The 27,689-nt window shown below is 54.9% G+C and overlaps 3 protein-coding genes across 3 annotated transcripts; 1 reads left to right on the top strand and 2 right to left on the bottom strand.

Annotated features, from left to right (window-relative positions):
• The first annotated feature begins 3,083 nt into the window (after positions 1 to 3,083).
• On the top strand, positions 3,084 to 14,043 carry UBXN11 (UBX domain protein 11). Its single transcript, XM_066564608.1, has 12 exons — positions 3,084 to 3,096; positions 3,378 to 3,478; positions 4,235 to 4,289; positions 5,898 to 5,974; positions 6,376 to 6,490; positions 7,660 to 7,880; positions 8,609 to 8,686; positions 9,460 to 9,580; positions 10,585 to 10,679; positions 10,902 to 10,975; positions 11,674 to 11,814; positions 12,449 to 14,043. The coding sequence occupies exons 1-12, from the start codon at positions 3,084 to 3,086 to the stop codon at positions 12,609 to 12,611; spliced, it is 1,254 nt and encodes a 417-aa protein (XP_066420705.1). The 3' UTR covers positions 12,612 to 14,043.
• A 434-nt stretch (positions 14,044 to 14,477) lies between these two features.
• SH3BGRL3 (SH3 domain binding glutamate rich protein like 3) lies at positions 14,478 to 15,848 on the bottom strand. Its single transcript, XM_066564875.1, has 3 exons — positions 15,715 to 15,848; positions 15,281 to 15,448; positions 14,478 to 14,987 (listed from the first exon to the last, which is right to left on the bottom strand). Exons 1-3 carry the CDS (start codon positions 15,760 to 15,762, stop codon positions 14,922 to 14,924), a joined length of 282 nt encoding a protein of 93 aa, XP_066420972.1. The 5' UTR covers positions 15,763 to 15,848; the 3' UTR covers positions 14,478 to 14,921.
• A 2,186-nt stretch (positions 15,849 to 18,034) lies between these two features.
• On the bottom strand, positions 18,035 to 26,822 carry CEP85 (centrosomal protein 85). Its single transcript, XM_066564811.1, has 13 exons — positions 26,691 to 26,822; positions 26,017 to 26,160; positions 23,425 to 24,104; positions 22,647 to 22,780; positions 21,749 to 21,866; positions 21,281 to 21,466; positions 20,782 to 20,934; positions 20,536 to 20,690; positions 20,198 to 20,318; positions 19,734 to 19,784; positions 19,544 to 19,651; positions 18,834 to 19,062; positions 18,035 to 18,559 (listed from the first exon to the last, which is right to left on the bottom strand). Exons 1-13 carry the CDS (start codon positions 26,743 to 26,745, stop codon positions 18,396 to 18,398), a joined length of 2,298 nt encoding a protein of 765 aa, XP_066420908.1. The 5' UTR covers positions 26,746 to 26,822; the 3' UTR covers positions 18,035 to 18,395.
• Between the last annotated feature and the right edge of the window lie 867 nt (positions 26,823 to 27,689).

A 27,689-nucleotide genomic window follows, 5' to 3' on the forward strand; every position in this document is an offset into this window, starting at 1 on the left:
AAACAGCCGCCCGTCTGTGCCCCGGTGCAGGTTCCAGCTCCGGGCTGGGCCAGGGCAGGGAGGGAAGTGAGCTGAGCTGTCCCTGGAACGGCTGCCCTGCCGCTAACCAGGGGCTTTCAGAAACCAGGGGGAAGTGGAGGGCGGGGAGCGGCCCCTGCCCTGCGAGGAAGTGGTGAGGAGGCGTCGGGGCACGGCCCTGCAGAAGGAGAAGGGCCGGGCTGTGGGGAATTCCCGTGCTGGGAGCGAGGGGCAGGGGGGACCCCCGAGGTGCAATCAGGGGGTGCAGCCGGTGTGGGAATGCAGCACAGCCAGGGGGTGAGCCCAACCTCTCTGCCTCTCTAACACTGCCCTGGCTGCTGGAACAGCAATGCCATTTCCCAGGGTGAAGCACACCCGTCCTCAGGGTCCCTCTGGAGATGGGGAAGGAGCAGGGACAGAGCCCAAAACTCTGCTCTCTCTGCCACCCTCTTGCTCTCTTGGCCTGCTTTACAGAGGGCGAATCCCAGCGTGTAAATGCAGCCTGTGGAGGCAGCAGCAGGGCCCAGCTCTGGGGAACTTCACGAGTGAAATAAGCACAGGTAGATTTGGCCCAAACTCGTTGTAGGGGGAAAAAACCATCCCAAAAGCTGCCCCAAAGTGCACGGTGCTCCCCAAAGTGCTGGTGGGTTCATCCCTAACACCCAGGAGAGCCCCAGTGTCCCTCAGCATGGCTCTCAGCCCATGGAGCCCCCAGCAGGAAGAGAAATAACCCAGTGGGGAGAGATGAGAGGAAAGCACAGACCTGAGTCTCCCTCCAGCTCAGCATCCCCGCTGCAGGAGGGGCTGGGAGATGGGCTGGAGAGCTTTGCCAGGCTGGGAGATGGGCTGGAGAGCTCTGCTGGGGTTACAGGGGCTGGGAGATGGGCTGGAGAGCTCTGCCAGGCTGGGAGATGGGCTGGAGAGCTCTGCTGGGCTTAGAAAGGATGGAAGATGGGCTGGAGAGCTCTGCTGGGCTTAGAAAGGATGGAAGATGGGCTGGAGAGCCCTGCTGGGCTTAGAAAGGATGGGAGATGGGCTGGAGAGCCCTGCTGGGCTTAGAAAGGATGGAAGATGGGCTGGAGAGCCCTGCTGGGCTTAGAAAGGATGGGAGATGGGCTGGAGAGCCCTGCCAGGCTTACAGAGCTGAGTGGTACCCTCAAGGTGAAGAAAGGCATTAAAAAAATCCCCACGTGGAAGCGTTTGGACCTTGCAGAGCACAGCACGAAGCTCTCGCTGAGATGGCAGCGCTTAAAGCCGAAGAGAAAAGCCGGACCCGGAGGTTTTGAGCAGAAAGCAGAGGCAGCCCCTCCTTACCAGGCACAGGGCGAGCAGGGTGAGCAGGGCGAGCAGGCGGGCGCGCTGCATGGCCGGGGCTCCGCGGGATCGGCGCCTCCCGTGCCGCTTCCCCGCCCGCCCCGAGCCTTTAAGGCGGCGGGGGCACCGCGCACCAATCGCGCCTCCCTTCCCCAAAAGGGGAAGGTCCCGTGCGCTGCCTGAGCGGGCGGGAAAGAGGTGCCAGACGTGGTGAGGGACCTGCGGGGCTGCTCCTCCGAGTCCCCTGCAGCAGCTTCTGGTGTGCCAGGATAAGGGCAGAATATAGAAATTTTCAGTTATAGATAGATATATATATTATAGATATATAGATATCTATATCTATATATCTATCTATATCTATAATATATATCTTAGATATATCTATTATATATCTATAATCTATATCTATAGATTATAGATATAGATTTATAGAAATTTTCAGTTATAGATAGATATTAGAGGCATGTTATAGATATATTGATATATTGATATTCAGTTCTTCTGGAGCCACTGAATAGAGCCTAAAGACTAAGTGGCAAAATAAGATAAAAGGATGTAAAGGGGTGAGCACGTGGCTGGAAGCAGTGGAGAAACAGATAAAAAGAACTACAGTGGGGTTTTTGTAAAAGTATGTAAAAAGAAGCAACGGCGATTGCCCAAAGAAAAAGTTCAAGGAAAGGCTGAAACCCCTCAGGCTCTGCTCCTGCCCGGGTCTCTCTGCGCTCACGCCCACCAAGGAGTGACTGGAACCTTCCCTGGATCACCGGAGGGTTGGCAGGAACAAACCTCCTTCCCTGCAGGTGGAGCTGGAGCCAAGGCATCCCTCGGGATTTCAGATCCACACCCCAAATAAAGGAAATGCTTCCCTCAACCCCCAGCTCCGTCTGCCCACCGCAGCTCCCCGTGCTCCCTCACCCTGGAGGGAGCCCAGAAAAAGGGATGGGAGCAGAGGAAACAAAAAGGATCCGGTTATTTTAAGATGGTTTGAAGTGAATAAAGGCACTGGGGCGTGCTGAGAGCACGCACCTGCTGTCTGGGCTCGTGCTGCTGGAGCACATCGTGGTGATGTGTTCACCATGGTGAGCTCCCCCCGGCTTCCGCCCAGAGCTGGGGGATTTTCTGCAGAAAAGCTTCACCAAATTTAGTTCTGGTTTTGGCCAAGTAGAAATTACAGCCTCGTGAGCACAGCCAACATCCCTGGAAGCGTCCAAGGCTGCGTTGGAGCAGCCTGGGACAGCGGAAGGTGTCCCTGCCCATGGCAGGGGATGAGCTTTGGGGTCCCTGGAGCACAAACCCCTCTGTGGTTCTCTGCACACCCCATCAAAGGAGGGGAAGCCGGGGGGATCATTGGCCTGTCTCGCTCACCTCCAGCAGGTGAGACCGAGCTGCTGGAGAGCAGCAGAGGAAGCAGTGGGGTGGGGACAGCCAGGAAAGGCTCCCGGGATGGGGACAGGCGCTGGGGGAGCTCAGGGCATCAGCAAAACCCTAGGTGAGAAAACAGAGACTGAGGAAGCAGGCGAGGGCATCGGGAGGAGCTGCGCGGCGTGAGGGGCCTCAGGCCAGGCTGGTGGGTGTGTGCGGAGAGGAGCTGAGGACAAAAACGGGACCTGTCCCGGTCCGGTATCCCGGGAGAACGCGCGCGGTGCATGCTGGGAATTGTAGTTCACAGGTGCTGCCTCTCCCACCACGTGACCAGCGCCGGGCCAATCGCAGCGGGCCTCGCGTCGCCGTGGCAACCGGCCGTAAACAAGATGGCGGCGGGGGGTGAGTGTCCAGGTCAGGCCGGGCAGTCTCTGGGCCAGGGAATCCTTTCAAGGCACCCTCTGCTCCTGCTCCGGGGGACAACCCTGCAAAAGAACACGGAGGGTGAAGCTCTGAGAGCTCTGGGCGTTCTGGGCCGTCAGTTTTTGGTGGCACCCCAGGCCAGACCCGCTCCTGTGGCTCCCCTCTCACACCCACACCCAGGAGCCAAGGGATTTCTACCCAAAAAGTCCTCCCTGCTGTGTCAGACCAGCAGCCCGGCTCACAGGTGTTTGTGCTTTCAGGTGCAGCTCACGCTGACGTGGAGCTCGTGTCCTCTCTGGCAGAAAAAATCTCCCTGTTGGAACAAAAAGTAGAGAAACAGGCACAAGAAATCCAGCTGAAGGTAAAAGTCAGCCTCTTGCTGAGCCTGCTCTGTCCCCTGCCACAGGAATTCCACCTCCCAGAGGTTGTGTGGGCTCAGTTAATCTGTGGCCTGCTATTAGTTACCCAAACAAGCCCTTTACAAAGCAAGAGAGCAGTGGGATCAGGCCCTGGGGTGGCAGAGGGGACAGTCCCTGCTGGGACTCCTGGCAGCAGTGACTCTCAGCACCCTGGCACTAAGATCAGCAGCTCTTTGGCTTCAGAATTTATTTTTGCCCTCCTGTTGTGGTGCATCTCCCCTTTTGTTTTCTGAAACAGCAGCTGCTCCCACAGCAGAGCCATCCTGGAGCAGCCCTCTCTGACTAGAATAAATACCCTTTAAAATCTAAAATAAATCCCCTTTAAAATCTTAGCACAAAGACCCTCTAAAATCTTAGAGTAAATACCCTTTGAAACCTTAGAATAAATACCTTTTTTTGTTTGGTTTGAGGTTTTTTTAAGAAGTGGCTGCAGTGGTTTATTTTCTAGATCAGCCCCTCCCTGCAGCTCTGAGCAGAAGCACCCAGAGGGAGGATGGGAGCTGGGTCACCCACTCCTGGGGCTCTCTATTTATCCCAGCCCTCATCTGAGCCTCATTAAGGTGTTTGTGGGGTGGTTCTGCCCTTTGGCCTGGGCTGGGTGGGGTGAGAGGAGCTGCCCAGCCCTGGCTGGCTGTGCCAGCTGTGCCTGCAGCTGCTGGGGCCCAGGACTGACCCAGGCCATTGTTCTGCCCCTGAAGGACAGGAGGATCGCTGAGCTCAAGCAGAAGATAAAGAATCTTCAGGAAGAGGAAGGTAAAATCTGTTCTACCTTTGGGAGAGCTGCAGGGCAGGCCTGGGGACAGCTGGATCCTGGATCCTGTCCTTGGCTCCTAAAGCCAGCAGCCTCCCTGGTGAGAGGGCACAGCTACACAGAGGGGCCATGTCCCAGGGCAGAGCTGCACTTTGTGGCTGTTCCTCTTGTGTAAAACATCATTTCCTGACCCGTTTCTGGGTCTTCATGGCTGTGAAGCCAACCACAGGCAGCCCAGGATGAAGAGCAGCAAAGGGTTCAAACAGCAGGAGAGCAGCTCCTCACAGCTGCTGGGAGAAACCAAAAACCCACTTGGAGCCCCCAGAGGATCCCAGGCCAGCCTGGCTCTAAATTGAAGCCAGCTTCAGTGAGTCACTGCAGGGGTTTTGCCTGGGCCCAGCAGCTTCCCAGCCCCAGCTGGAGCCCACACACGTTTCCTGCAGGGCCCCCGTGGGCAGGGCTGTGCTGAGCTCTCCATTTCCTGAGCTCTGAACACAAACGTGGCTGTGAAACCACAGCCGTGTGCTCTGCCTGCCAGCCAGGGCTCCAGGACCCTCCTGCTCCTGCTGGGCTCCCTGGGGCAGCCAAGCAATGCCCGCTCTGGGCTGCCAACAGCACCTCTCACAGCAGCTCCCACTGCTGGGAAGGATGAAGGTTTGACAGGAAAGTCTCACAGATATCTGTGCTGGGCAGAAAGATTTTTAAATGTAGAGCCTGATGAAGGAATAGAGATGGAAGCAAGTTTTGATATAGATGAAAAGAATTGCTGAGCCAGTCTCACTGGATAACCAAGGAGGCAAAGGGTGTGTGAGTTATCATGAGGGGGTTTTATGGCTTAGAGCAGAGGATAAACCCACCCCAAACAAGAAGATGTTTTCACCAAGCAGAAAGAGAGCACAGGCAAACAAGTCAGCAAATGGGGCAAGGAGAAAAAAGGTCTCAGAATTTTCCACTGCAAGAAAACTGAAAACCAACTTCTAGCTCAAACTGTAATGTACTGACTGTTAGTGATTGGAGAACAGTAACATGATATAACAGTAACATGGTAATTACAGGAGTTATGAGAGGCTATAGATAGTAGTTAAGGTATAGATTGGTTCTACTGTATTAAGATGCTCAGCAAAGAAAAGTATATAATGTATTGTAACCAAAAGAAAAGTATAGAATGCATTTGTAACCAAAAGAAAAGTCTCTAATGCATTGTAACCAAAAGAAAATACATAATGCAATGTAACCAAAAGAAAAGTACATAATGCAATGTAACCAAAAGAAAAGTCTATAATGCATTGTAACCAAAAGAAAAGTCTATAATGCAATGTAACCAAAAGAAAAGTCTCTAATGCATTGTAACCAAACTCAGGGTCTCCAGGCCTGCCTGCAGCTGGAGCTGACAGCTGTGGGCACAGCTCTGTCACTCACCACCCTGGACTGCTGGAACCTCTTGGATGCAATAAACTGCATTTTCAGTCTGTCAGCAGCATCGTCAAACCCTGCAGGGTGAATTTTGTCCCCTTCAGCCCCTGTGTGCCACGGGTGGGAGCTCACTGAGCACAGGGGAGCCACAGCTCTTGCCTGGGATCCTCACAGGAGCAGCAGCTTCTCTCTTGCAGGTGCTCCTGGCCCATCCAGCACAGAGGAGCTGGAGCTGAGGTGCCTTCAGCTGCAGAGCCAGGTCTGGGAGATGGAGGTGAGGCTGCTCTGCCTGCCCTGAGCCAGCTCTGCTTTGCTTTGGGGTCACTGCCCTCCCACTTTGGCCTTTGCCAAGCTGCCCTTTGGTCCTCACAGCCCCTCCACTCTGAAAAGGAGGAGCAGGAGGAGGATTTAGACACACACACACCTGTGCCTCCTGTGAGCTTCATCCTGATTTCCAGGGCTCTGGGATGCCCAGCTCCTGCAGCCTTGTCCTCTGGCACTGCAAATCCTTCCTGCTCCCTTTCCCTGTGCTGCTGGAGCTGCTCCATCTGTCTGTCTGTCTGTCTGCCAGGGCCAGGAGCCCCAGGACAATCCTGTTCCCGCTCCCTCCCTGCCATGGCTGACCCCTCTCGGGCTCCCTTTGCCGGTTCTGAGGCTCTGACTCTCCTCCTGCAGCGGTTCCTGAGTGATTACGGCCTGATCTGGGTTGGGGAGACGCGGGAGCAGCTGGAGGAGCCGGGCTCGGCCCGGGATGGAGAGGAGCCGCCCGCAGGGAGCCTCTGCAGGCCGGGTAAAGCACAGCACTCCCGGCTGGAGCTGCCTGCCCAGCTCCCAGGAGGGACCCGAGATAAGCACCAAACCCTCAGGATCTGGGATCCAGGATCTTCCCATCAGTCCCTCTCAGGGACACAGACAAGGAGCTCAGCAGAAGGTTTAATTTTGTATTCCTGTGTTTTGTACACCCTTCTGGGGGAGGAGGAGGAGAGAACCTGATGGCTCAGCCCTGCAGGAGGAGACCTCAGAGCAGCTGCTTCCTGCAGAATTCACAAACCCTGCACATTTGAGGCTCCGCTGCTCTGATGACGTTGACATGGAGTGGGTGGAGAACAGAATCAGGTGCTTTGTGCACACAGGAGCTGTGGTAATTTACTCACAGAGCCTGCTCCATCAGGGAGTATTGTTTGCCTTTCCTCCCTGCCACATGTGAGGGTTTAATTGGGACCTGGCTCTGCTCTCTGGGGCCCAAGCAGCTTTGGCAGTGCCTCCTTAGGGAGTGGTGACAGAGGAAAAAAAAGAAAATTATTTGTACTGTAGAGCCAGTGCTGCTTCCTAACCACCATGGAAATATTAGACCAGAGCTTCCCTTAGATGCAGGAGGGAAGAGGGAGATCAGCCAGAAACAGTTTTGGTTTCAGCTGCCTGACCTGTTTCAAATCATCCTTTAGCAACTCATAACAAAAGCAGAACAAACAAGGACTTCAACTCAGCAAAGCCCTTTCCTCTCATTTCCTCTTCTGACTTCTTCCCTGTGGCCCATCACAGCCCTCAAAGCGCCACACAAACATCCTGGCAGAGGCCCTGCCCTGCTGCAGGCACCTGCTCAGCACCTGATCCCCTGATCCAATCTGCTTAATCCAGCTGGGGCAGCTCCTCATCCTGCACAGGCACAGCACAGCACTGCTGGGAGGGTCGGGGAGCCCAGCCTGGGCTGCAGGAGCTGCTCAGGAGCTGCACTGGAGCTGCAGCCGCAGCTCTGCATCCCTGCCCTGCCCCTGTGGTTCAGCACACAGCCCGGGGCCTGGCAGGGCTGTGCCACAGCAAAGGCTGCAGCAGATCCTGCACGGGCGTGAGGGGCAGAGCACGGGCAGCCCAGCAGTGTCAGGGCTCCAACACACCTCAGATTGTTACAGATAAATGAACGCCCTGCCACCACCCCTAACTCCGATCCCTCTGCCACAGGTGAGGCCGTTCTTGGCGAGCAGCAGGTGGATTTTGATTTAATCCTGGAGCACATCAAGGATCTGAACTCGCTGGTGGGAGAGGGCAGCTCCCAGGTGGAGCAGACGTTGCGGGGGGCTCGGCTGCGGCGGGCAGAGCCCCTGCCCGTGACCCTGTACCGGGACGGGATCACCGTGGGACAGCACGGAGCCTTCCGGCCCTACCAGCACCCGGCCACGCAGGTACGGGCAGCTGAGAGGAGCCAGAGCCGCCCTGCAGCCCCCACTGAGCCCCAGGACAGGGCATGGGGCTGCTGGGCTCATCCCAGTCCCGCAGAGGGGTGCTGGTGTTGGCTGTCGCAGACATCTGTTATGGAAAACCCTTTCCTTGGGATTGTTCCTCCTGAGAAGCTGAGAGGCCTCAGGAACAAAATGTAACCAATGGTTATCTGCTGCTGTGGAATGCAACAGGTGCATCTGGGATTGGGCTCATGTGGTTGTTTCTAATTAATGGCCAATCACAGCCCAGCTGGCTTGGACAGAGAGTCTGAGACAGAGCCTTTGTTATCATTCTTTCTTTTGCTATTCTTAGCCAGCCTTCTGATGAAATCCTTTCTACTATTCTTTTAGTATAGTTTTAATATATCATAAAATAATAAATCAGCCTTCTAAAACATGGAGTCAGATCCTCCTCTCTTCCCTCATCCTCAGACCCCAGTGAACACTGTCACAGTTGGCAGGGGTCCGAGGATTTTTCAGAAAAGATCGTGGCTACACAGAGGAGCCCAGCTGCATCCCCACAGTGCCTGTAAAGCCTCTCCTGTCCTGTGCAGTAATTTCTAGAGATGGACAATCCATGTCTGTGATGCAGACCTTTCTGCGAGGCCACAGCACCACAACCAGGAGCTGCCCAGCAGAAAGATCAGCCCAGCGAGGCTGAGGCGTGAGCAGGAGCTCTCCTGTTGTTTCAGCAATGCCTGCAGGACATCATGGATGGTTATTTCCCCTCCGAGCTGCAGCCGCGCTACCCTGACGGGGTCCCCTTGCAGGCAAGTGCCACCCCCAGCTCCTGGGCCCACAGAAGGGAGGCTGGGGCGTGTGGGGCCGTGCAGGTGTGGCTGGGGCCAGGGCGGGCACCCAGGGCACCTGCAGCAGCCGTTACAGGAAACGTCTCAGCATCAGGGTTCAAGGGTTCCTGTGCCTCAGTGAAGCTGCCTTGGAACGAGGCTTCTGAGAGCACAGCAGGCTCTGTGAGACAAACAGCACATGCAGGAAATTAGGAGCTGTGTCACAAAAAGGAGGGGGGAAAAAAGATCTCAAAAGGTCCCCTGGAAAAGTTCGTTACGTGAGATTGAACAAGAACTTTTTAAAGGGGATGTTGTGGGAGTTTGTTTTGCCACAGTTTAAGTGGATTTGGCCACCTGAGGTTCTCTTGGGCCCCAGTTTTTGATTTCTCAGAAATGGCAAAGAGCCAAAGCCACATTTGCAGGCAGAGAGCCTCAGAGGACTCCAATGTAGGTCTGGGAGTGCACCTGCAATGTCAGCAGGCACAGCCAGAGGCTGGACTCCCCCTGTGCCAGGAGAATCCAGGGCACAGCTGCCTGAGCAGGACAAGGTCAGGCCAGCTGGGAGCTCTGGGGCTGAGAAAGGCCCATGAAAGGCCATGAAAGGCCCATGGAAGGGGGATTGTGCAGAGCTCTGGGGGCTGGGGTCCCCTGGGCAGCCTTGGTTTGGGGTTTACAGCTGCTGCCTGGCATGGCTCTGGTTTGTTGGGCTCAGATGCGGCAAGAGGAGCTTGTGCAACACTCAGATTTGCTTACAGGTCACTGACAGGAGGGACGTGGTGTTCCAGAAGCCAGACCTTGCAGGGAGCTTTCCTGGCCTTGGCCACGTGGTGGGTACTTCAGAATCCAGCAGAGTGCAGGGAACCTCCAAGATCCCAGGTAAAATCTTAAACCTGCCTCGAAAATGCTGCTCAATCTTGAGGAGGAGGATTCTTCAACCTTACCAGGTGGGAGGAGAGGAATGTGAGGGTCTCAGCAATTCTGGGTCAGGAGCTGGGAGCCAGCAGCACACACAGGATCCTCTCAGCATTAATCCTGCTGAAGAATGAGATGTGGCAAGTAATAAAATAATAGAAATTCAGCAGGTTGCCAAAACCATATCTGCCCTGTGCTTTTCTGAAAGGCCAAGCTTCCTTCCAGCTTGACCACATGAAAGGATGCTGAGGTAACCCTGCAGGCCTGGGGAGAGCTGCTTGCAAACACCACTCCTTTCAAAAACTCATTCCAAAAATGAAGATATCGTCAGGGCGAATTTACCGTAACTGCACCCAACATGGGACAGTTTCTCTTCAGACTTTCACAGCAAAATATGGGACATCAAAGGCCACAGATTCCTCATTTGGCTTCTAGACACTTGCAGTCTGTGTAAGCAGTATCTGACAGGGCTGGGAAGTCAGAAATCAGTGGGGCTGTGGGTGCATCACTAAATAACCCAGCACAGGTATCCCTCATGAGAAACAGCTGCCTGCTTCATACAACTGTGCTCAAGGCTAAAGCTAAATATCCCCTTTATCCGAGCAGCAAAATAAAGAATTGTCCAAGCAGAAAGGAGTGGACACCTACAAATTCACCCTCCCAAGGTGAAAAATGCCCAAGTCTGTAAAAATGGGGATGGCTCCAGTTTTCCACAGCAGAGCTGCCTGCCTGCTGAGCACCCCAGCTGTGCACAGCTCGCACTGGTGATGCTGACAGTCAAACGTTCAGTGGGGCACAAAGTGGGACAGCTTAAGGGAGGAACCCAGGAGCTGCTCTGGGCCTCACTGGGGTGCTGAGAGCTCTCCCTGTCGGCTGCTGCTCTCTCCTTTCACCAAATCTGCCTCTTCTGGAGGCAAAGCCTTTGTCACAAAGATCACGCACGGACGCGTCTCCCCTCTACTCCCCAGGTCCCAAAGCCTCCTTGGAGCAGGATCCCAGCGAGGTTTGCCAGCCCCTGGAGCACAGAGGGAGCATGGGCAGCGCCCAAGGAGCAGCTCCACAGGTACCAGTGGGCTCCAGACAGCCCAGGAGGAGAGCAGGGGTGATGCTCTGGACTCAGCTCCCTGCACAGCACCCACAGCCCCTCCCTGGGCCTCTCTCAGCTCTGTGGAAGCTCCCAGAGAGGCTGCACCAGGGCACACGTGGCATTGGGCCCTTGCCTGGTGGCTGTGCCAGCTCTGGCTGCTCTCCCTGCAGGGCTCACACTCACCTGCTCTGGTTGCAGGGCTCTGATGGGCAGCAGAGCAGCGAGGAAATCCTGCTGGAAACACCTGGGCTGGCTGCCCTGGAGAGCTACAGGTACAGCCCCCCACCCTTCAGGATCTCCTCTTCCTCCTATTTTATCACTGCAGGTTTAATTCAGGGAGTTCAGTTGAGGAATGGACTTTCCCCTTTTAGACCTCAGAAATAGTGAGACAAAAGGCCGAGTTTGGTCTTTTGGGAAAACCACTGAATTTTTCATGGCAAACATGCCATATTTTACATCTCTAACAAAAAGCTTCTGTTGTTCAAAATGTCACTTATTTATGTGAAAGTTTTCACGACAGCAAGCCAAGGCCTAGGAGTTTGTAACTATTGAAGGAGCACTCTGCAGTCATATTAAATGGAGAACTCCTCCAGAAAATTGATGGTGGGAGGTCTCACTAACAGCACTTTTCCACTCAGTCTTCTGGCAAGCCAAGACCCAAATAACTAATGAAAAAAAACCCCAAGCAGATTATTTTTAATCAAAGAAGTAGGGCAAAGTACTTACCAGACAGCCCTGGTTTGAAATGAAAAAGCTAAAAAAGGCCCATAACCCTCCTGAAGGCACCTTCAGGCTGGGGAAGCTCAGCAGCAGTTTGGGCACTGGGTTGGTCTGGGTGCCCCTGGTCAGATGCGGCCTCATTCACCTCAAGGACATTCCCAAACACCAAACTCCTGTCCCCTGTTGGGCCATGGAGGCTGTTCCTGCTGAGAGGAGCTCTCTCCTGGGCTGACAGGGCTCTCCGAGCCAGGGTGAAGGCAGCAGAGGAGGCTGGAGCCCCCGAGCTCTGCAGGCTGCGCGTCAGGTCCGAGAGCGGGGAGCAGACGTACGAGCTGAGGATGCTGCTCACAGACACCATCGGGGACCTGCGCCAGCTGCTCGCCCACCTCAGGTAGCCCAGCCCTCCCTCCCCTCCCTGCCTGACTCTGCAGGACCCCAGGAAAGGGTTCCTGAGGTCCTGGAGCTTCAAACATCAGCCTGAGCTGGGTCACAGCCCTGTGCCCACCCAGCACTCTCCGGGCAGCGGGTCCTGAGAAGCTCAGAGCGTTTCATACCCCCCTTTGCCACACAGCAACAGAGGAAAACTTCTGTCCTCTCCAAATTGCCATCAGATCCGGCCCCAGTGCTGCCTTTGCCTCCTTCCAGCACTCACCCAGCTGGTGCCACCCTTCCCAAGGTGCTGGAAGCTGAGCTGCAGCCTTGGCCTGGCTCAGCCAGCTGTGTCCCAAAACACCTAACGCTGCACAAGGGCTCCCTCAGCCTGCTGGGGACAGCTCCAGGTGGCTGAGGGGCCCCTCTGCTGTCCCCACTCCTGCTGCCTGGCCTAGTGCGAGCCCATGCTGAGTTCAGTGCTGGTGGGATGCAGGAGCCTCTTCCTCCCCAGTGCAGCTGTGTGCTGGCCAGGCTGCTCCAGGCTGCACTTTGGGCTGCAAACCCTTTTTCCTGCTCTTGCATAACCACAGCTGGATCAGTCAGAACCTTGGGGAATCCCATGAGTAGGAGGAGATTGTGCTGTTCTTTCCTAGGGGTGGAAACTCGGACTATGAGATCATCAGCACCTTTCCCCAGAGGGTGTACACGGACAGCTCCAGGAGCCTGCAGGAGTGTGGGCTGGTCCCCAGGGCCTCGCTGCTGCTCCGCAGGAGAGAGCCCTGCCAGCAGCAGGGCAGGGGGCTGCAGCTGGCCTAGGAGCTGCTCTGCACCGGGAGGGAGCTGCCTCTCACCTTACCCGGCCTGCCCTGCCTGGGAAACAGGGAGAGCTTTTCTTTCCAGATTCAGTTTCACTGTGCTGGACATGGAGAGGAGCTGGGTTGGAGCAGCCGTTTGGCCGCTCCCTTTGGCAGAGGGGCCAGGCCAGCCCTGCTGCCCCACGGCGGCTGCTGGGCCCCTGGACAGCGGGGTCCCAGCACAGGGACATTTCCAGCAGCTCACCTGGGCTCGGGCCTGCTCCTCATCTCTGTGCAGGTTACAGAGGCTGAGCCCTGCCCAGGAGCCTGCCAGCCTCACCCCAGCACCGCGCAGTGCTCCGGGACTGGAGCAGCAGGATGGACACACAGCCAGGGCAGTTTCTGCACACAGCTGCTGCTCCCTGCAGATCTCACCTGCACTGACAGCAGAGGACAGACAGGCTCAGTCCCACGGTCTGTGCTGGAGCTAAACCTGAAGGCCTTGAGTTATTGGCTGGCTGGGGCTGGGCCAGGCTCAGCTGGGAGCTCCTGCTGCTGCTGGGCTTCCTGTACGTGCACAGCTCCTTCCCTTGGACAGCCCCCAGCTGCAGCGGGGCCCAGGCTCCAGCCTGCCTGCAGGCACCCGCCCTCCTCCTCCTCCTCCTCCTGGTGCTGCAACAGGACACCGTGTCACCGAGAGCAGCAGAACCCCCCTCTGCCCAGCCCTGAACAAAGCATCTTCCTCCCTGGCCCGTGGGCTGGGGCTGCGCTTTTCCCTTTCCCTTTCCCCAGCACATTCTTCCCATTCCAGCTGTGACAAGCTCTCACTTGACTCCCAGCTGACAGCACTCCCACTCACGCGGGGCAGGGCCATCTGGCAGGTTCCCTCTTCACACAGACCCAGCCCTCAGTAAAGGCTCCCAATAAAACCCTTTATTCCACTGCAATTTCCACTTCCTTCAGCTTTCAAAGGCACGGTTGGAAGCCCAGAGCTCTTCCCAGAGCCCTCTGAGCAGAGCTGCACGACTCAAACACAGGAAGCAAACCAGCAGCTTCCCCAGCTCCCCGTGAGCACTGACTCAACCCACCCAGCTCTCCCTCAGCTTCCTCCTTTCCCACCTGCAGCAGATTCAGGAGCAGCTGTTTCCCCTGCCCCTCTGTGCCCTGCTCTAGGCAATCCTTGTGCCAAAGGTTTGTTTTTCACTGCCACATCCGGCTGAGGCTGTCCCTGCCCCGGGCAGAGGGGAGGAATGCTCTGGTACCTGTCCCTGCTGCGCCGTAGGACATTCACACACGTCCTGGGAGCCTCTGATTAGCAGCAGCAAGCTAAGGTGTTAAGATCTTTGTGTCAGGCTGCAGCAGCAGGTACAACCCACTCAGCTGGAAATGACTCATGATCCTTAGGTAGGGTGATGTTTAACCTGTAGCCAAAATAAAACCCAATTTAAAGGAAAGGCAAGAGCGGCGCTGTGAAAGGTACAGTAACATTTAATAGCATCTCGGAAGACAACACTGGTTATAAACTTGCTTTTTGGCAGGAAAACAAAATGCACTTGGTCCAGGATTGCAAACAAGCCAACACAAAGAGGAAAGATGGGACAGCTGGAGCATCAGCTGTTCTGGGGCAGCCCTGAGCCATTAATGCTCACCGGGGAGCCTGCTCAGGGTGGAGGGTGGCCAGAGCAGCACAGATCCCACTGCCAGCCCCACCCATTCCCCAGGCAGCCTTCAGCCCCAGCCCCACCGTGGTGGGCACTCACACCCAAATTCTGTGCAGTATTTTTGCATTAAATTAAGACCAAAAAAAAAAAAAAAAAAAAAAACCAACAAAAAACCCCTTACTTAGTTTCCATAATCTCTGCAGTTGAGATGAAGAGGGGGGGGGAAAAAGACAAAAAAAAAAAAAAAAAAGGAAATGAGGCAGCAGAATTTACAACTTTAACAGCAACTGGGAGAAGTGGGAAGTACCGTGCAGCCCTAAGCCCTCCCCTGGCGAGGCAGAGGAGGGGGCTGAAGGCCAGGATCACCTCACACAGCCCCAGGGGCTTTGCTGTTTACAGAGGCACTGGAAGCTGCCGTGAGCCAGGCCCAGCTCTGCTCACAGGCCAAGCAGCGAGCGTCGCTTTCTTTGGATCCCTCTGGGATGAGGCCGGGGTCAGGCAGGAGGGAGTCGGAGGCAGCTGCAACGAGGAGTTTTGGTCGTGGGTTTTTCCCTGGGCTGGGATACAGGTGGTGGTGCCAGGACAGCGCTGACAGCCTGCGGGTGAGGGTGGTCGGAGATGAGGGCGCTCAGGAATGCAGGTAGAGTCCAGGCTGGGAGGGGAAGCGCGGCTCAGGCCAACTTCAGGAACTCCTGCAGAGTGTTTTGCTCCACAGCTTCCACGAAGAGCTCGTAATCCTGCAGGGAAACGCCACACGCTCACTCCCGAGGCAGGAGGGGCCCTGAGGCCATGGCACATCTGCTTCACAGCCCTGGCACCAGCCGTTTGTGCCAAGGATGACGGGACAAGGCGGGCACAGCCCCACTGCCACCCAAACCCCCTGCCTGGGCCCCCTTTTTCCCAAGGCAAACAGCCGTGCTGGTCCCTGCACCTCGCTAGAAATGATTTACAGGGCATCCTGAACACGTGCAGCACATCCAAGGACAGGAGAGCACCCAGCACCCAGCCCCGGCGTGGAGCACAGCCTCACCCCGCAGTACTGGTCCCCGTTGACGATCTGGGGTGGGATGGCTTTGGGGTTGCCTGCCTTGGCCCTCATCTCCTCCCGGAGAGCGTTGTCCTGCGAGATATCCACCAGCTCGTACTTGATGTTCTTGCCGTCCAGGATTCGGGTTACCTCGCTCTGTTGGGATTTGATCTGGAAGCCGGGTGGGAGAGGCAGGTTACGGGAGATGGAGAGGAGCGCCAAGGGTGGCTGGGTGGGCACACACCCAGTGTGCCAGCCGGGCTCAGCGCGGTGCCCCCGGCCGCACGGGGGGACAGCCAGCACGGAGCGGTGGCTCCGGGGCCAGGTGGGGACGGTACAGGGGAGAGGGGACAGCGAGGATGGGGCGGCGGCTCGGCTGCCGCACGGACAGAGCCGCGCAGCCCCGGGCCCGGCCCGCAGCCCCGCCCGGTGCTCACCTCCCGGGAGCCGGTCACCGAGGTGCTGTAGACCTTGAGGGTGCTCATGGTGCGATCGCGGCCGCTCCCAGCGCCAGCCCGGCCGGGGGAGCAGCGAGGGAGGGAGGGAGGATGGAGGGAGGGAGGGAGGAGCGGCAGCCCCGCCGCCGCCCGGCCGGCATGTGACTGCGGGGGCCAATGGGGCCGGCGGCACCGGGCATGCGGCCTCGGCGGGGCCGGCCCCGGGACACCGCCCCGCCGGCCCCGGGAACCGCCGACACCGGCACCGGGGAGCCACCGACACCGCCCCGCCGGCACCGGGGAGCCACCGGCACTGGGGAGCCACCGGCAGCGGGAACCACCGACACCGACACCGCCCCGCCGGCACCGAGAACCGCCGACACTGACACCGGGGAGCCACCGACACCGGCACCGCCCCGCCGGCACCGGCCCGACAGAGACCGGGGAGCCACTGGAACCGCCCCGACAGACACCCTGGAGCCACCGACACCAGCCCGACAGAGAGCGGGTAGCCACCGACACCGCCCCGGCAGGCAATGGGGAGCCACCGACACCGCCCCGACAGGCAATGGGGAGCCACCGGCACCGCTCCCACCGGGCACTGCGGAGCCACCGCCCGTACCGGGAGAGGCACCGGCAGCGGCACCGGCAGCAGCCCCGGAGCTCCTCCCTCGCTCCCCAGGCAGGACGGCCTCGCACGAGTGGGGCAGAGCAGCTTTATTTGATTCTCCAAATACCCGATACAAACAAGCGCCGAGACGGAGACTGGGACAAAAACACCGAGCCCAACGGGACCGGGCACAACGCCGGGGAGCGGGGGGACATGGGTGACACGAGGAAGGGGGGACGGGAGGGGACACCGTCCTGGAGCCCTGGCCTGGGGTGTTCCGTAGGCCAAGATTTCCCCTGCAGCAGCAGCAGACAGCACACAGGGCCAGAGGGGCTCAGCTGAGCAGGAGGATGAGGAGGGGACACAGGACTGGGCAGCCCGGCTGCTGGGACAGCTCCCGGCAGCGGCTGAGGTGGTTCCAGCCACAATAATCTCATCCCAGAATCACCTCTGCAGGGGCAGAGGGCACACCTGTCCCCTCACAGCACCCAGGGACGAGATCCTGCACCCCCAAAGCAAAGGGGAGAGGAGATGGTGCTCAACCCCCCTGAGAACCTGCAGGAGCCAGCAGAGCTCCCAGCAGTCAGGACAAACGGCTTCAAAAACAGCCCTGGCCATGTGTTTTGCTCAGTACAGAGCACCAGCAGCCTGGGGACAGGAACAGAACACCCAGGGAGAGCAGGACAGACAGACAGACAGACATGGCCGTGTGCTCCCTGTGTGGGACAAACCAACCAGTTCCTGGCCACTGTCCCCCATGGTGGCCAAACACCGAGAACAAAACAGATTTGGTCTTAAAATTGTAACACAAAGGAATAACAAAAGCATTTCTGCCAAACGCAGGGCTCGCAGCCCCACCGTGAACCAAGAGCAGCCAAACACCACAAGTGTCAGCAGGACTTTTCCCTGTCACAGCTTGGGCATCTTGCTGTTAACTCAAGATGAAAACCCAAGTTCCACCCTCAGTACTGTAAGGCTGTCACTGGGGTTAGGGAGGGTGGTGGGACAGTGAAACTGATCCCTCAGGGACTCATTTAGAAATCCCATTACTTGCAGAGGAGCAGGGAAGGAGGGACAGGGCTGTGACAAAGCCCAAGTGGCCACTGCTGGCAGGAAGAGCTCCCTGTGCCACCCACTCCACATCAGGACCAGTATGGCTTTCTCCCAGTAAAGCTGATGTGTCCACAGAGGCTCTTGGAGGCTCTGGCAGGGCCCACAGACACTTGGGGCTCCCCAGGAGTGTTTTGATGGCTCTAAAAGGCTGTGAGAGGGAAGAGCAGCCCCTCACCTGCCAGGGGATGCATTAGGCACGGAGCAGATGGGGGCAGAGGGTTCTTCCAGCTCATTAAGGCACTTCAGCATCAATCCACTTCCTCTGCAGTCTGAATCACAGCCCACTCCCACTGCTGATCCAGGGGGACAAAAGGCTTAAGGCTTCTGGGGTAACAGTGCCCAGGGGGAGCATCTCCAGAGTCTTTTAGTGTTGCTTTATTCCTCAACTCGTGCTGGCTGCTGAATGGCTGCAGCACCTGAGGAGAGCAGGTCCTGCTCCATCAATCCAAGGCAGCAGCAGCGCCTCAGTGTAAATGCCAGCAGTGGAACTGGCACACTTGCCTGCCCACAGAATCCAGATATCCCACAAACACTCTGACAACCCTCTGGTCCCACAGGACCTGCACAGGGAGGTTATCAGCAAGACCAGGGCATACATTTCCTTTTAGCCATCATTTTAACCATCACACTTGCATGTTCAGCATTTGACATGCCTGGAAGGCAAGTCAGAATCCATCTCCCAGCATCAGAGGCCACAGCAGCTCCAGCAAACACAGCATAAACCACATTCCACAAGATCAAAGCTACTGCAAAGCCTGCCACCGAAGCCCTGAATTATCCCAGTCAGCAGCTGAACACTTCTGGCACAAACTCCCTGATTCCTCACAGATCAGGTAAGTCACACATCCTGTACCCGAGCAGAGGGATGGTAAAGTGCTGAATACGTTTAGGGTTGAAGGAGCACAAGACTCCTGAGAGTTTCAAGTCTTCATTCCCTGTCTTACTTTGGGAGTGCTCTTTACTGGGTGATGCAGTTGTCTCCCATGTCCTGAGCGTATCTGTCAGATATTGCAGTCCTCAAGTCCTCCACCTCTTTGTGAAGCTGTTTTACCTCCACCAGCTTCTTGGCCAGTCCGTCAGGGCTCAGCAGGTCATCCTTCTCCTTCACAGGGTGCTGCACAGCTGTGGGGTCAGAGGAGGGAGGAGTTCCTTCACATGCAGTTCTCAGCAAGGACCGCACACATTTGCAAATCAGCCAGAAAAACCAACTCACATTTGCAAAAGAGGTTGTAATAACTGAATGTTAAGTAGAACATGCACCTTTGAAGCAAGCCAACCACAGAAAGAGCATTCAGAAGCCCAGAAAGAGCACTTTGCATGCTCTGTGTGAGTTATTTCGTTCTGCCACAGCACAGAAGGGTTTGTTCTGCCATCACTCAAAAGGAAGCGTACTCACAGTGAATGCCCAGGAGCAGAGAGAGGTTGGGGTCCTTGCCCTGAGCCCTCTGGGTGACGATGCTGTAGACAGAGTGCAAATCCTGCAGGCAGCTGGCCAGCTCCCCGTGCAGCTCCTGGGCCAGGCGGGCTGTGTCAGCAGGCAGGGGCTGGGCCGTCAGCTGCGCCTGCCGCAGCTGCTCCTGCAGCGTCAGGTTCTTCTCAATCAGCTCCTGGTTCTGCAGGGACAGCTGGACACACGGACAGGGCACGTCAGAGGGCACCTGGGGCAGCGCTGCCACGCTGCATGCAGCTGCTGTGTGATGGGAGCCCTGGGGCAGGGGCTGGGTGCATGCAGCCCTCAGGCCGTGGCCCGAGCAGAGCAGCGAGCGTCACTGCCACAGGGAAAGTGAGGCTGCACTGTCCCTGCCAGGCCAGAGCAGTAAAAGCTTCCAGGAGCTGCTGCACCTTGCCAAGAGGGCTGGGAGGGGGCTCTGACCCCGGGGCTGCGCTTGGGCTCCTGTTCTGCTGCCCCCAGCTGGCAAACTCGGCCTCCTCCATCCCATCCCCATCAAGTTCCCGAGGCACAACCTGCTTCTCCTGCTTCCCAGCAGGGCACAGCTCCCTTCACAGCCCTGACAGGACCGCTGACTAGCAGGAGAGACTGAGCTGCTGACTGAATTCAGGGCCTTGCTCAGAGACAGTCCATTGCTCATTCAAACACCCCCTGACCTCTTTCACGGCAGCCCGGAGCTGCTGCAGAGCATTTTCCCTTCTCATCGCCTCCTCTTTCAGAGCTTGGCTTGTCCCCTCCTCCTGGGCCACCTGTTCTTCCAGGTTCTGGAACACACCATGGAACACAGTAAGTAACTCCTTTCACAGCATATTCTCAAGTCCCAGGTCCCTCCCCGTCACCTCTCACCTTGACTTGCAAGGATAACTGCTCCATCTTCTTCTGCTTTTTGTCCACAATCTGGAATTAAAAGCAGAGGCATCAGAAGTGGCCACCCAGATGCAGTAATACCACCTGGAATTCTCCTCCAGTAGGACAGCATCTCCTTCTCTTTGCTGTCCATTTACTGCTCTAATCACAGATGCTCTTAGGAGTGGACTTGGATAAAAGGCACCATTAGATTTATCAGCTAAAACCAGACACTGTATTCTTGTGGTTTCCCTCTCCCCTCTTCTGCATTCTGCAGCTTCTCCCCAGCATTACTGGAGAAGTGTGTGGTTATCACATCAAGAACAGCTTTTGGCACCCTGCAGTCTGCAATTCCAGGAACTGCTGCTTCAGTGTGTCCTTAAAAGTCCCCGATTTCCTCTGAGTGTCTGGTGGGACTCAGTGAAAGGAAAAATGTGTGATTCCTGACTGGGACAGCCCCTTACCTTCCTGAGGCAGTCACACTCCTTCTTCAGAGAGTCATGTTCCATCTTCTGCCTCTCCCCATCCTGGGCAGGGGGGACTCTCTCTGCACTCTTTGCATACTGCTGCAACTTGTCCTGCAAGCTGCAATTAGCAGAACACCATGGGGGAAAAACAGCTTTAGTCACCATCCCTCCCTTACTTTAAGGAGGGGAACAATATGAGGAGTGAAATTAATTTCATATCAAATGTCAGCATTGCCCCGTTTGCATCCCAGTCCCCCACCTGCCAGGGCTGTGCATCACCCTCCTCGTGCAGCAACTCCTGCAGTGCCAGGATGAAGCTGATTCCTCATTCCTACCTGTGCACAGTGGCCAGGAGCTCCCTCTCCTTGTGCTTTTGGGTTTCCAGCTGCAGCTCTTGCTCCCTGAAAGCAGCCTGGACATCTCCAAGCTCTGTTTCCAGTGTCAGCACTGTTTCCTGCAGGGCAGTGGTCTTCAGTTCAGACTCCTTCAGCTGCAACAAAAGGGGAGTAGATGCAACTACAGAAAAGTCACCTGAGCAAGTAAGTGAAGAGCCAGCATTGCAGCTCAGAGGAAGTTTTTACCTTCTGACTCTGTTTCTGGTGGTCCTCAAGGGTTGGGAGATCAGCCAGGTAGCGTTCCAGGGTCTCAATTCTCTGCTGTCTCTCTCTGTTTTGTTCAGATTCCTTCTGGCATTTCTTTTTAAGGTTATTAATGTGTTTGTCTCTTCCCTTTACCTGTAGGAACAGTTACAGACAAGTTTAGTTTATTTAATTTCTTATTTATTCTTCAGTCTTATGTTAGCCCACTCATTTAGCTTTTTTGCACACCACACAATGCCAAAATACAAGATCCCCTTTACTCATTTCTGCTCATTTAGCTAAAGACAGGCAATTTTTTGGTTAAAAGAGGGGGCACGGAAATGTTTCTAACTGCAGGAGGAAAGGCTTTTGCTTGTAAACCATAGTCTACAACAAGATGAGAAAATACCTGTAATTACAGACCACCACAGAAAAGTTTCACCTCAGCACTACACTGACAAGAAAACATCTCTAGAGCATCTCTAGAGCAACAGGATCATACCCTTTCCTCCTGTTTCTTTAACTCCTCTGCATGTTTCTGCACCGTTTCCTTCAGGGACTCCCGGACCAGCTTCACATCCAGCTCTGCAGCAGCCAGCTTCCTCTCCAGCTCCATCTTCTCCTTGCTGAGGCTCTCAGTCTTCTCTGTGAACTGTGCTCGCAGGAAGGCGTTCTCCCGCTGCAGCTCCTGCAGGCACACACGGCCCCTCAGTCTGGGGCTTGCAAACTGCCCCAGGGCTGTGTCCTCATCCTCCCCAGTCCCCAAACATCCCCCAGCCCATCTGACACACCCTGGCAGTGCTGCATCACCAGCACAGCTTTAACCCAACCAAAGGAAATCTCGGGTGATGGCGACTCCACACAAGGGACAATTTATGATCTGACTGTGCACAGCCCTGCTCAGCAAACTCCTCAGCAGCAGCCTGGGCCATTGCATTCAGCCCCTGTTCCTCCCTGGCACCTGCTGTACCTGCATCCTCAGCATGTAGATGTCTCCATAGGACGCTGGGCAGCCCAGCAGGGCGCTGTGCACCTGCAGCTCACTCTCCCGGACCTTCTGCTCCAGCTGGGAGATGTGCTGCCTCTGTCTGCAACAAAACAGGCAATTCACTGTTCTCAAGCATAGAGAGCAGCGGCGCGGCACCGACACAGCCGGCGCGGCACCGCTGCTCCACTCAGTGACAAGCAGAGCACAAACACAACTCTGCCACTCAGGGCTCACCTGCAGAGAAATAAACACTTTAACCTTTTTTACAATTCTTATTAACTTTTCTTCCCTTCCCTCCCTTCAAAACCCTTCCCCTAACCATGATTACAGATAAAACACACAAGCCTTGCATGTTTTGGAGGATCCAGCTAGACTCTGGAGCTTAGGAGTGGAATGAACAGACAACAGATGACTCAAAACAAGGAAGAAAAAGTATTTGCAGTCCAGATGTTAAAGGTACTTTTCATTAGGACTTACTTTTCAAAAAGCTTGTGCACCATTAGCCTTAGATAAGAGAAATGTTCTTTGCCAGCCCAAAGTCACAAAACTCAAATTTAAAGTAAAGGTCTCAAAGTCCTTATGCAAAAGAGGCAGTTATTTTGACATTCCAGATAATCATGACATGAACAGAAATCTTTATCCCTTATAAAACACAGAAAACCATAACTAAAATTAATTTATTTGAGCCCTTCAGGATCATCATCCTAATTCCAAAAAGGAGAGAAGAGCTCAGATTGTTCTCCAAGGTCCTTTTATTGTTCTTTGCAACAAAACAAGATCAGCGGGGCAAAAGGGACTCTGAGACATGAGCCTTCCTTGGTCCTTTCCAAATGGAATGGGACTGGACCCTTTGCATCACGTGCCAGTACCAAAGCCTCACCTGTCAATGAGGAGCTCCTTCTCCTTGAGCAGGTTTTCATTGGAGTTCAGGATATTGATCCACTGGGCTGGGTCAGGTGCAGGCAGGGATGGGGAATACAGTGAGGAATGGGGGCAGGTGCCTCCATTTTGTAACTGCAAGAGGAGACAAAACAAGGAGGGAGAGGTCTGTGCCCCACAGGGGTAATTGCAACACTGCTGCAGCTATTTTGCACACTGTGTGCTCATCTGCATGCCAGGGCAGGGCTATTTCAGTCTCTGTTGATGTCCAAGAACAAGAAAGTTTGCCCAAGCACAACTGGAGATTAACAAATAATTTTAGATCACTGTCCTAGCCCGCTGGAAACAATTTGTCTCCGTTAGGGTACAGCTGGTGGGAGGTAGTAAACAAACTGTTTCCACCTAGTAAACTGCAGCTAATTTCATGCATTTTTTTTCAAAAAAAGTCTTTCTTAACCCTAGCTACAGAACAAAGCCATTCTAGACACTGCTTAAAACCTCTTGGCATGCTTTTTTCTTCCCAGTTTCTATCAGACATTTCAGCTCTTGATCTGGCAGGTGCAGCAGCCCTGTAACACAATCCAGGGCTGCTCTGCACCCGCAGCGCGTCAAACGATACCTGTGACACCACGAGCTGTAAAAACAGACCCTCAGGAGACTTCTGCTGTCACTCAGGGAGAAGCAGGAGACATTTTCCCCCTGGCTCCTTAGTCTGGGACAACAATTCCTCACTACAGAGACAGGAAGGGTTTCAGACTCACACAGGCGCAGCCGCCTACCTGCATCTGCTCCACCTGCAGCCGCACCTTGTCCAGCTGCTGTTTCCAGGCACTGAGCTCGCAGACTCCCTGGTGGGGGTGCAGGGTGCAGCCTTCCTGCGCCCAGGCTCGGCCCGGGGGAGCTGCCGCAGGTTTGGAATAGAAACCGTTGGCCTGGAGTCCCGCTGGCAGCATCCTGCTCCCGCTGGGCCACGGCGCGTCGCGCGGCTCGCAGGCCCCGTTGGCGCCCGGCGCCTGTTTGCTCTCGGGCAGCACCTGGTAATGGTCCTTCCCTGCCTCGGAGCTCGGGGTGAACTGCTGGCACCTGTGCAGAGGCTCAGGGCACAGGCTGTCCAGGAGCAGAGACTGGTTCAGGGTCTGCTCGATGGCAGGGGTGTCGAACTTCCAGGCTCCCTCCGCGCGGGTGCGATCGGGAGGCCGGGCGTGCTCGCAGCCGCTGTCCCCCGAGGCCCTGCAGAGACGCAGCAGCTCCCGGGGGGGCACCTGAGAGGACTTGGCGGCGTCCAGGTCCCCGTTCCTGGCGAGCCCTGGCCCGGCAGGCTGCGCACAGCCCTGGTCCCCGGCAGGGCACAGCTTGGAGGGCGAGGCACCCAGCGTGGAAGGCATAACGTGGGCTGTTGGAATGGTCACCTGGGCTTTGATGGGGCGGAATGAGGAACCGCTACTGGAGTTGCAAAAGTCTGGGGGAAGAAGAAGAGTGATACTCTGTTTACAGTCCTGAAAACACAATCCTCCAGTCAGCTTTCCAAAATGATCTTAGAACCAGTTCCTTTCCTACTGAAAACGTCCTCCAAAGCAGCAGCGTGACTCAGGCACACACCTATGCTCCCCCTCACTACAAGTTTCAGGAACCTGCTGACCTTTTCCTGCCATCACGTTTAATCCCTATTTTTAATCCTTGTTTTTAAGCTACTCTAGTATAATCTTGAATCAATGTTATCTTTCTCTAGGTTTAGAAGTCAAGTCCTTGATACTGAATAAAAAGGCTGAAACTTACAGATCTGAACACTGAGCCCGCGATCCTGCTCTGCCCGTCCCACAGCTCAGCGACTCCAAAGGGTGAGCAGAGCTAACAGGAGCCTTCCCTGAGCCCATGATGAGCCTGCAGCATCGCTGGCCCCGAGGATCTGACCTTCCAGCTCCTCCAGGACACCACCACGGCAGAGCCCGTCCCAGAGCAGAGCAATGGCTCTCACCTACGGCCACAGGAAGTGAGACAGAGCCCCTGTCCTGCCAGCGGGGCACCAAACCTGGCTGCGGGCAACTTGGGTTATTCTTAGCAGCTCTCAGATTTCAATACAGCGACAGCAAGGGCTGAGAAAGGCAAACAGCAAAGTGTCTGCTCCCACTCCTGTCCCGAGACGTTCTGTGTCGCAGGAACTCCAGGTTTGTCCCAGGAACACACACTTGATTTCCTCATGCCTTTGGCCCAAGGCCCAGCCCTGCGTGATGCTCCAACAACTCACACCTGTTTGTACCCTCCAAGCACTGCTACAACAATGAATAAACACTACAATTTGAATACAGCCCAAATCAGACTGTGAAAAGACCAAAACCACACTAAAGGAAATGGCAGGAAGCACAGGGAAGTGAAATATTGAGACCTGTCACAAAAAAGGCACTCAATCCTTTCATCACAAATGAGCAGTGAGGGCAGAAAATCTCTCAGCACTCCAGAGAACACCATGCTACTGGGCATTCACCTTGGCACAGGGAAGGGACTGCACCATTTCCTTTTACAGCCCCTAAATTTATCCCCTGGTGTCACTGCCAGGAACCCGAGGTCCCTGAGCAGCACGACGCGTGGGGGGTGCTGCAATCAGCTCCCTGAGTGTGCTGAGGGCCCTCACAACAACATTTCTGATGGATGTTCTGAGCTCAGCGTGCCCAGCAGCAGCCAGGCCTGCGGGTCACCCTCGGCTGTGCCATCACCAGAGCCCAGAGGGGACATTTCCCTAAGGAAATCATCTCCCCTGCCCCCAGCTGCCAAATGGTGCTTTACCATCCTGAGAGAGGCCTGATGGAACACTTCAACATGTGCTCGTGTAATGTTTCCAGCAGGACTTCCAACAGCCAGAGCTGCTAAAGCCTCCACTTCACTGCCACATTACTGACATCTACAATCTTAATAATCATTACAAATGCCAATCTCATTCCAAAGGCTCCCTGGAACACGGGGATGTGTGAAGTGTTTTAAGGAACACCACAAACTCCCTCATTACTGAACACAGGATCAATAAAAGTTAAAAAAACAGGTGGAAAGGATTGCTGGAACCAGAAATTTCACAGAGCGTGCCTCAGCTGAAGGCCAGGCTGCAGAGTTCTCAGCTCTGACACCGCAGAGCCAAACACAAAGGCACAAAAAAAAAATTAAATCACCCAACAGACTTGCTGATAAATCTGTCACTGGGCAATAAGAACCAGCAAGTCACCAAGGTGGCCTTTGGCCCGTTAAAAGCCCTGCAGTGAGACAATAACCGAGCTCAGGTAAACAGTCAATGTAACACAAGCCTCCCTTGGTCACAGCCCAGCCACCTGGGGTGGAAACAGCTGCAGAACTGTGCCAGGCTGTGCCCCCGGGGTGCCCCTCACCCTCGGTGCTGTCCGAGCAGGAGGTGCCAATGCCCCCGTCCCTGCTCTCGGCCACGCTGGGGCAGCGGCTCAGGGACCTCAGGGACACCATGGCTGCCTTCCACTCGCTCTCCAGGAAGCGGCTCTTCTGACAGCTGCTGGGGTCTGCAGAGGAAAAAAACAGGGATATTTATCCCTTAATGAAGCCATATGTAATTACCAGTGCCTCCAAACCCCAAGCTGGTCCTTGCTTCGCTCCCTGAGTTCCTGTTAAAAAATATAATTTGCTAAAGGAAATGGCAGGAAGCATAGGAAAGTGAAATAATATCAACAGGAGACTGAAAAACAACCTTGGTAAGGAAGTCAGAATGCAGAAGCTGTAAATTATATTCCCATTGATTAGTTTGGTCATGTTACACCCAGCTAAACTAACTGCTCTGACTAAAAGGAGCAGCAGCACTGGGCAAGTTAAAGAGATATTTTTGCATTAACTCTAAAGAACTCTCCCAGATTCATCAGCTTAAGGGAGAAATTCCTTACCAAATGACTGCTGAAAAAGCAGGCAAGGGGAGAAAATAAGACTTTTTTTGAATAAAAAGCTTCTGGTAGAGAATCTTCTGAGGGCCATGTGTCTCCTCAGAGAAAGTGAAACAGGATCTGACAGCAGCAGGGTTTGGAGAAAGGACTGTCCTTACCCAAGGGATTCTTCTGCAGCAGCCTCAGGTCTGGATCTTTCTCAGGAGCAGCCATCTTATCTACCTAGAGAACTGGATAAATGAATAAAAATCTTATTTTAAGTGAGTATAATCCACGCCCCATTCCCACTAACCAACACAGCAGCTACTCATCAGAATAACACAGCATTTGGTATTTAATTAGCTTCTTCTCCCAATAATATCTGGTTTTTCCCTGCAGCAACACTTAAAATAAAAAAAACCAAACAAACCCTTGGAGATTATCTTTATGCCTGTTTGTGCCATTCTCCAGGTATTCAGCAGCACCTACCAGCTGTTATCTGTGTCTACAGAGATTAAAAATTTCTCTTTAAAAGTCTCAACTCTCAACCAGATCATTTCTGCCCTCTGTAGAGGTCACTGAGCAACTACATGAGGAAAGAAGTCCTTCAAAAATCAGCCTTTCTGTGCCATGAATGGCAATCTTCATCTGCCCAGAGTTTTGGGTTAATTTATCTATTTCTCTGAGTGCTTCAGTCAGTGAATTTCCTGTCTCTGATAATGCAAGTGCAATTTACAAATTACACGCTGGAAATTCAAGGCCTCTACAAACCCATACTCAATCCTCACTCAGCAGCTGTTACAGATTTTTGTTAAACTGATTGAAAGAGCTCAGATAAGATATTAATTCCTAGAAAACATTCATATACACAGATGCTACAACCTAACAGAAACATTGGGAATACAACAGGGTAACGAACCAGAAACAGCATTTTACTCAGCAAAGAAACGAAACGCTTCTACATAAATGCAGTGCTCATTGTGGTTAATTTAGGCATATATCATTTTAGGTCAATTTCTGACGGGATGGAGATCCCGGTCCGTGAGGGTCGGGTGGGGAGGGGCAGATCCTGAGGAGCCCCCGGTGGGTCTGGGGGCTCAGCACCTGATTTAGAGGCGGCGGGGAGGGGGTGTGGGTCCTGTGCGCCCGGTCCCGGAGGGGCGGCCACGAGGAGCGGA

The sequence above is a fragment of the Molothrus aeneus genome, chromosome 23 (genome assembly GCF_037042795.1).
Source record: "Molothrus aeneus isolate 106 chromosome 23, BPBGC_Maene_1.0, whole genome shotgun sequence".
Lineage (NCBI taxonomy): Eukaryota > Metazoa > Chordata > Aves > Passeriformes > Icteridae > Molothrus > Molothrus aeneus.